This window comes from Pseudorasbora parva, chromosome 24 (assembly GCF_024679245.1).
Source record: "Pseudorasbora parva isolate DD20220531a chromosome 24, ASM2467924v1, whole genome shotgun sequence".
Taxonomy (NCBI): domain Eukaryota; kingdom Metazoa; phylum Chordata; class Actinopteri; order Cypriniformes; family Gobionidae; genus Pseudorasbora; species Pseudorasbora parva.
Genome location: NC_090195.1, coordinates 3,902,814 through 3,911,047, shown reverse-complemented (window position 1 = coordinate 3,911,047; position 8,234 = coordinate 3,902,814). Strand labels below are relative to the sequence as shown.

Here is an 8,234-nt window from a genome sequence, read left to right as displayed (position 1 = left end):
AGGCATTAATATTAACACACACTATACTGCCAACAGTTTTGGGATGCCTGCGTTTATATGCACATTAACTGGACATCCCATTGTTAATCCGTAGGGTTTAATATGGAGTTGGCCCACTCTTTGCAGCTCTAACAGCTTCAGCTCTTCTGGGAAGGTTTAGGAGTGTGTTTATGGGAATTTTCTTCTAGAAGCTCATTTGTGAGGTCAGGCACTGATGTTGGACGTGAAGGCCTGGCTCTCAGTCTCCGCTCTAATTCATCCCAAAGCTGTTCTATCGGGTTGAGCTCAGGACTTTGATAGGACAACAAAGATAGTCAAATAATCAACGGTTGTGAAACATTTGAATATCGTTTTTTTATCTTTTCATTTTCATTTACATCTTTCATTAGTTAGAACGATAACCTTGCTTCTGAAAGAAACCCAGTAAAGATGTTCAGAGAATGTTAGCGAAATGTTCTTAGTATATACTTTTGTTAGCTGCATTACAGCTGTAGTTAAAGGGATAGTTCAAAAATGATCCCATGATTTAGTCACCCTCAAGCCATCCTAGGTGTTCATGACTTTCTTCTTTCAGCCAAACACAATCAGAGTTATAACTAATATAAATAAAACAACATTCTGGCTCTTCCAAGCATTATAATGGCACTGAATGAGAATTTAAAGGACAATTAAGTGCATCCATCCTTCATAAAAGAAATCCATACGGCTCCATAGGGTTAATAAAGGCCTTCTAAAGTGAAGTGATGCATTTTTGTTCAAAAAATATCCCTATTTCTTACTTTCTAAACTATAATCATGGCTTCCGGTAACGGCTGTACACAATTCGAGTTTGGCAGAAGAGTGACCTCTGACCTGACGTATGGTGTATGAACGAGTATAGAGTCAAACAAAACACCGGTCACAAATTAGTAGTCTACAATCTTTAAAGATGCATGTGGGAGGGTGAGTCATTTATGGGATAATTTTTAAACTCTTTAAAGTAATTTCATAATTGATGAATTTTGCAGCACTTTTTCCCCCTATTGTATAAAGAGCTATAGCAATACATGTGACTTTTTGAAATGCCTTGAAGTATCTTGTTCTTTTCCTTTCAATAAACATTTGATCACAAAAAAAAAAGTAATACATGTGACTTGACTTTTGAATAACTGATAATCTAGACTGAGGTGGAGCATTGAGGTGGGACGGTTGTAATGTCTTTTGCATGTCATGAGTTTTAATCTTCCTCCGAGAGCAGCTCGTTTCCATAACACCTTCAGACCTATTGAAGAGCCACTGCATTTTTAAGATGAATAAGCCGAAATTCACCCTTTCCGCCCTGACGAGTACCCGTGGCGCCCTGCACATAGGGCAGATTGTGGTGTGTGTGGTCACGTTTTTGGTGAGCTACATTTGGAGTAAGCCGTTTCACACCTACTGGATCTACTGTATGGTGGTCTGGGGTTTGTGTCCCATCATCACACTGGTCATCACCGTACTGGAGATGTTCCTCATCCACAAGCTCCTGGTGCTTTGCATGGACTGGGACGACTTCACGACCGGCATGGCCATGATGTCCTCGCTCTGCACGTTCTCGTGCACCGTGATGTTCGCCAACTTCTACATCTGCCGGAAGTGCATCTGGGGCTGGATTGTCACGATCCTCGCCGCGGTTGCGTGTGTGCTTTACTGCATTGAGGTGTTCAAGGACAAATGTGACGCGACGCGCTCTGCCTCGTATGTAGCCGCGCTTCCTGGCTTCGTTAAGATTCTCGAGGCCTTCATTGCCTGCATCATCCTCATTTCCCTGATCGGTTACGTGGGTAAACCGGCTCTGCTGTGGTGCATCGTGGCCTACGCCATTCCTTTGCCTCTAACCCTCCTGACCATCATCACCAACATCTTGACCAAGATAAAGAACTGTCTGCCCTTCAGCATTGATCGTTTCACCATGATTTTCCTGGTCATATCGGTTGTGCTGTACATCAGTGCCGCATTCCTCTGGCCCATTTTCAGCTTCAAAGGAAACCCGCGGCCCAAAGACTGTCCCGGAGACAGCTGCATATGGAGCATCCAGTTTGTTGTGACCTTCATGACCTATGTTAACCTCGGCCTGTACGTCATTGACCTGGTCTTCACCTGCTGTGGAATCTGTGGATTTAGACGTTCTTAAAAGAATCATTACTGTACACTCTTAAAAAGAAAAGGAGGTTTTCCAGAGGATTGTCACTGAAGAACCAGTTTGAGTTGTCCAAAAGCCACTCAGTTCTTAAAAGAGCCAGAGCTTTTTAATCATCTGAAGAACATTTTATGGTTCTATAGATGTTAAAGTTTCTTCATGAAACCATAGAAGCGGAACCTTTCTTTTTTAAAGTGTATTTTAAGATTCTGTTGTTCTTGTTTCTATATAGTCGTTGCATTTTGCTCTCATAAAATGCTTGATTGTTCTAAATAAATGTTTTTTTATACCATTTGTGTTTCTGTTTCACTTTCGATTGTAATCCATTGCATGAAGCTACAAACTAGTTTGACTGTTAGAATCAGAAGATAACTGTGCGCATGTTAAAATCGACGGTTTTGTGAGGAATGGAAATGTTGCATCAATGAAGAGACATGCATGAACCACTCACATTTCATGAACCTGGTATTTACTTAAAAATACCTTAATACATCATGCCCAAAATAAACATGCTAGGCCTACTTTTCTCTTTAAACATGCTACTTTTATTTAAGCAGTCGTTTTTTAACAGCAAAAAAACCTTTCAAACAAGGTTTTATTTTACTCATCAAAGAATCCTGAACCTAAAAAACCTTGGGGTCAATTAATATTAAGCACCATTGCTATTTTCAACATAAAATAAATGTTTCTTGAGCATCGAAATGATCATATTCGAATGATTTCTGAAGGATCATGTGACACTGAAGATGTCTACTATTCTAGTCCTTTAATGTTGGAAACATGCAGAATCCTTCACTTCTTCTAAAATGTCTCTTGTTAAGGTGTTAGCCTACTTTCATTCGCTCAGTAAACCAACTTATCGAGTCACATTTGAGATATGAACAGAGAAATGAATAAGCCATAGGCTACTAGACGTTATTGGAAGATTTTATCAATGTAAATCATGCCGTTTGGAGTTACGGTCCACTTGAGTACAGCTCACACTTGCGTGGCACCATCAGATGAAGAACAATGGGACTGTGCGGCCTGAGTCTCTCTCTGTGCTACCGGATCCTCGAGATCGTGTTCTGCGCGTTGGCCCTGATCATCCCCATGTTCCGGGGCCCCATGTCCAGTCCGTACGGGATCTGGTGCGAGTTTGTGTGGGTGTTCGGACTCATTGTGGCTGTGGTGATCTTCGTTTTCGAAAAATGCCTGTTGGATAAAATCATCGAGACCCTTGTGCTGAAGCACACCTGGAGCGATTTCTCCTGCGGCCTGACCCTCCTGTCGTCCCTCATGCTGGTGTCCGCGTCTATTATCTATTGCAGTGTGTTTGTGTGCGCAACATGCATCGCAGATATGATTTGCGCCATCGCATCCATTCTGGCTTCCATCGTGTATGTGTTGGACGGCGTGACGTTAAAACTAAAGTGTCCCGAAGGTTATCTCTCCAGCCTACGAGGCATCCTGCGCTTCAGTCAGGCGTTTGTGGCCTGCCTCCTCTTCACCGCGGTCTACAACTACTTCAAAGGGGTGGAAAACCAATTCCGGCCTGGTGGTTTGATCTGGTGCATTCTGGTCTATGTGGTGTGTTTCTTTCCAGCCGTGGTGGTGATACTGACACACCTGCAGAAGTGCGTGGATCTGCTGCGATGCTGCGACCTCAATAAGGTGGAGCTGGTGCTGGACATCGTTGCTGTAGCTCTGTACGTGTCTGCAGCCATTGTCTGGCCTGTGGTTGGATATAAAACCAATAAAAGAGACTCCAAAACACAAGGTTCTCGCTTTCATGACCTCAACATTATCACAGTCATGACGTATGTGAACCTGGGGCTTTACATCGCAGACCTCGTTTTGACGCTGATAGTCATTTGTAAAAACAGGTAGTCGTGTTCTACATTTCATGACATTGACAATATTTTTAAACAATTATTTCAATATATCAAAGATAAAGTCTGGTGTTTCATACAATATAGTGTCTTTGGGATATGTGATTGATTTTACCACAATATGGGAAAAAATAAGGATAAAATCTAGTACAATTTTTTACATTAATTCACACAAAAACTTGTGTAGCCTACTCTTGTACAACTAGTGGAGGAGGATTTTTTTTTCTTTTGTGGATTTGAAATGAGTAATATTTATGCTTTTGTTATTATGATTTAATAAAGTTTGCTATAAAAAATAAGAAAACTCTCTCATATAGACTGTTTAATAATCCTATACTAGTCTTTATTACCAAACGTTTTGGGACATCTGCCTTTACATGCACATGAACATCCCCTTCTTAATACATAGGATTTAGGAGTGTGTTTATGGGAATTTTTGATCTTTCTTCTAGAAGCGCATTTGTGAGGTCAGGCACTGATGTTGGACGAGAAGGCTCTCAGTCTCCGCTCTAATTCATCCCAAAGTTGTTCTATTGGGTTGAGCTCAGGACTCAGGGCAGGCCAGTCAAGTTCCTCCACACCAAACTCACTCATCCATGTCTTTATGGACCTTGCCAACCCCTGAAAAACAACCTCAAACTATAATCCCCCATCCACCAAACTTTACACTTGGCTGCTCGGCCATAGAAACCCATTCCATGAAGCTCTCTACACACTGTTCTTGAGCTCATCTGAACGCCACAGAAGTTTGGAGGTCTGGAGCTATTGACTCTGCAGAAAGTTGGTGACTTCTGCGCACTGTGACCCTCAGCATGCGCTGACCTTGCTCTGTGATTTTACATGGCCTAACACTTTGTGGCTGAGTTGCTGTTGTTCCCAATCCCACTAACAGTTGAGCGTGGAATATTTAGTAGTGAGGAAATGTCCGGAATGGACTTATTGCACAGGTGGCAACCTATCACGGCACCACGCTTGAGTTCACTGAGCTCCTGAGAGCGACCCATTCTTTCACCAATGTGTGTAGAAGCGTCTGCAGGCCTAGAGCTTGATTTATACATGGACATGGACGTGATTGAACGGGGTGGCCCAATACTTTTGGAAATATAGTGTGTATATAATAGTTCATTATTTAATATATAACTGTTTCCTGAAATTTTTTTTGAATTTAATAAAATAAAATAGCTCCTGATAGTTGCAGACTACCTGTACTAAATGTAGTGATGTTTGAACTGTCATTTCTATACTACCGTAAGCAAATATCTGATTTTGCATGTTAATCATTGAAGGACACACTCACTGAGGTATAAAATGCAGTTGAAGACACATTAGCATGCAGCTGGATATACTGTAAACGATTGTATATTTTAGTGTTACATTAAATGCATTGATCCCCATGTTTTCACATCACATTTTTATTTTATTCTTATATGCTCTGCATAGAAAAAACATCACATAACACACATTATACTGCTTCTAGACTCTCATTCAACACAAACTATTAACATCTGTCTTCAACAGACACTAATAAAATTGAGGTTAGAGAGAATAGAGGCGACTATGTGTCAAATTTGATTGATTGATGGGGTCATAAAAATTCCATAACCCCCCCTCCTTCCCCCCCTCCCTCCCACCGGACTGGACACCTGTTCCTGGACACAATTTCCGGACACCTGTTTTATGACTATCAGTTTGACCATCTGTTTTCTTACCACCCTCCTCCTCCTATACACCCCCCTTTCAAAGGAATTTATGACTGTTTTTGTAACTTTGTGTGTGTGTGTTTTCGTAACTGTTTGAAAACAATCAAAGAATGTTTCAAATGTACTCTTGAGTGGGGTTTTGGCATAGGAATAGCAGTGACAAGTATAAGATCATGGAAATCAGTTTTTATTAAACAAAGATTGTATTTCACATACATTTTAGATGTTTAAAAACATTAAAAACGTCTCTGTTAAATACAAGGGTATGGTATGTTTAAAGATAAAGACAAGTTAAAGTTTGTTTTTCTCTTTGACATACATACAGCTTGTTAAAAAAGTCAATGTTCAATCATTTTAAAAAGTAAATATAAAGACAAGTTATAGAGTAGGTTCAAAAAGGTATATGTATTAAACATATCAAAGAAAGAAAGTACGAATAATGTTATTTCACTTACACGAGTTTTCTTTAGGAAAAAAACAATGTTTTCTTATGGAGCTTGGTGTAAAAGCGTCCTCTCTCTCCGATGGCAGAAGCGGAATGAGCTGTGGGAGCGTGTGTAAAGACACACCCCCAGTCCCCGCCCCCAACACGCCCATCGGCGCTGGAGAATGCACCTGCTCCCCCCACACTCCTTGCGGTGTGTGTTTAAAAGGCCGGGCAATTCAGCAGTCTATCTAAACACAGAAAGCAGCTTGTGTTTTTATTTTTGTTTTCAAATAGAAAACTATTCTGTAACAATGGCTGAAGCATCTGCACCTAAAACTCCAGAGAGAACCGTTGTCGAGTCTATGGATCATCTATCTTTAGCCCCGAGAAAGAAACACGGGCCTTGCCTATCCAGGTTTCTCCATGAACCGCTGGATAATGTCAAATACGATTTTCATTTGACGGGCACTCGTGTGTGTAGTTACAATTTTAACAAAAACGCACGAGAGGTTAGGTTGATCAATATCGACAACGATGATAGATACACGGCGAATACACCGGATGACCCAAAACTGGTTTTCACAGAAAAGGAATGGATTCTATTTTATACACAAGTGTGGCGCGATTTGAAAGACGGAGGAGACGAGCCCCTGTTTATAGCCGAGTGGAACGGGTTGACGGGGACGAGATTCAGACTGCTCGGAGATCATGTTAACAAACACCCCGAAGATTATGTGTACATACTCGGAAGCGATTTTGGAAAGGAACTGCCGGAGCGTACGTGGCCCATATCTGAGGCGGATCATTTGAAATACTATCGCATTAAATTTATGTTTCAGTGGAAAGACGTACCTGTGCTGGAAGATGTATTTTTTAAAATAGACAGGATGTTTAAGTGGTGTGAAGCGTTTGATCGCTACAACAACGTCAAAGTGAAGCTATTTCACCCTGAATGGTGCGTTCCTAGTAGGCGTGGTGTTCATGTAGCCCCACCCACATTCTACAAACATTAAATATCTGCCGCAGAAGAAGCCTCTACAGCATTCAAGCATCATGTCTCAAGAAAACGAAGCTACACCTCTCAACACCGAACAACTTTCATTGTCTACAGATGGATGTCATCACCAAAAATGCAACACCTGGCTGACTACGCTCTGCACAGAACTGGGTTTTAATAATCTGGCATTCCTCGCAAACTATTCTCCCCCAGGACCCCTCGCTGGGGTTCCCGATGAGGATAGTGTGGATGGCTGCATTGGTGTAACGGGGCACAGAATCATTAAGGCCGTCGTTACAGTCCTTCTGGAACACCTGATCGATAAACGAATGAAAAAGGAATGTGCAGGCTGCGAAGTGGATCACCCGTCGCAAACAAGACACTCATGTCTGTTTGAACCTGCTCCCTATTATTTTTACGGCTGTTACGACGAGATCAGTCAAAAACTGCTTAAGCCCGAGCTAAAAAACATTTTAGCAAATACGCTGAAGCCGTTCGGTCTAACACCTCATCTGCAAAGAATCCAAGGTACTGTTGAATCTGTCTTGTGCGATCTAAGAGATGAGATCTACATTGTGGAAGAACTGGCCTCTATGAGGCAGAAGCTTGTGGATGAAAGCTGCGAGGAAGTGATTTACAACGCCGTTGACAACTGGAAGTTAGCCGCCGAGGCTGCTGCTGCCGTTGTTGATTCTACCTGCTGATCCTGCAATGGGAAACCTTCTCTGCTCTAACTGCCTGTCTGAATATTTCTTTAAACAACGGGTCAGGTGTGAAATATCAAATTTGCTGTACAAGATTGTTAATGTAACAGACAGTGATGTGTGTAGACGATTAGTGAAATTAAAGATCCAAATGAATGTTGTGAGGAGATTGTCAAACGAATGGGGCGATATGATAAACATGGCTATTGGCTGCAATGGTATACCATGTACAACTATAACAAATATTCTCGAAATGATGCCTGAATGTAAAGAATCCTTTAAAATAGGCAACATATTATGTCTTTGTACTTATGTGACTGATGTATGTGTAATACTGATGACAAGAAATGAACCTGACGATGTATGTAAAATTATAG

The 8,234-nt window shown here is 41.4% G+C and overlaps 2 protein-coding genes across 2 annotated transcripts; both read left to right on the top strand.

Annotated features, from left to right (window-relative positions):
* Positions 1 to 1,288: 1,288 nt before the first annotated feature.
* LOC137063284 (myeloid-associated differentiation marker-like protein 2) lies at positions 1,289 to 2,152 on the top strand. Its single transcript, XM_067434335.1, has one exon. The coding sequence runs from the start codon at positions 1,289 to 1,291 to the stop codon at positions 2,150 to 2,152; it is 864 nt and encodes a 287-aa protein (XP_067290436.1).
* Positions 2,153 to 2,799: 647 nt separating this feature from the next.
* LOC137063972 (myeloid-associated differentiation marker-like protein 2) lies at positions 2,800 to 4,065 on the top strand. Its single transcript, XM_067435302.1, has one exon. The coding sequence runs from the start codon at positions 3,170 to 3,172 to the stop codon at positions 4,025 to 4,027; it is 858 nt and encodes a 285-aa protein (XP_067291403.1). The 5' UTR covers positions 2,800 to 3,169; the 3' UTR covers positions 4,028 to 4,065.
* The last annotated feature ends 4,169 nt before the right edge of the window (positions 4,066 to 8,234 follow it).

What these genes read in the sequence shown, in the direction of transcription:
- LOC137063972 (XM_067435302.1), top strand. Translation starts at nt 3,170, where the DNA reads ATGGGACTGTGCGGCCTGAGTCTCTCTCTGTGCTACCGGATCCTCGAG.
- LOC137063284 (XM_067434335.1), top strand. Translation starts at nt 1,289, where the DNA reads ATGAATAAGCCGAAATTCACCCTTTCCGCCCTGACGAGTACCCGTGGC.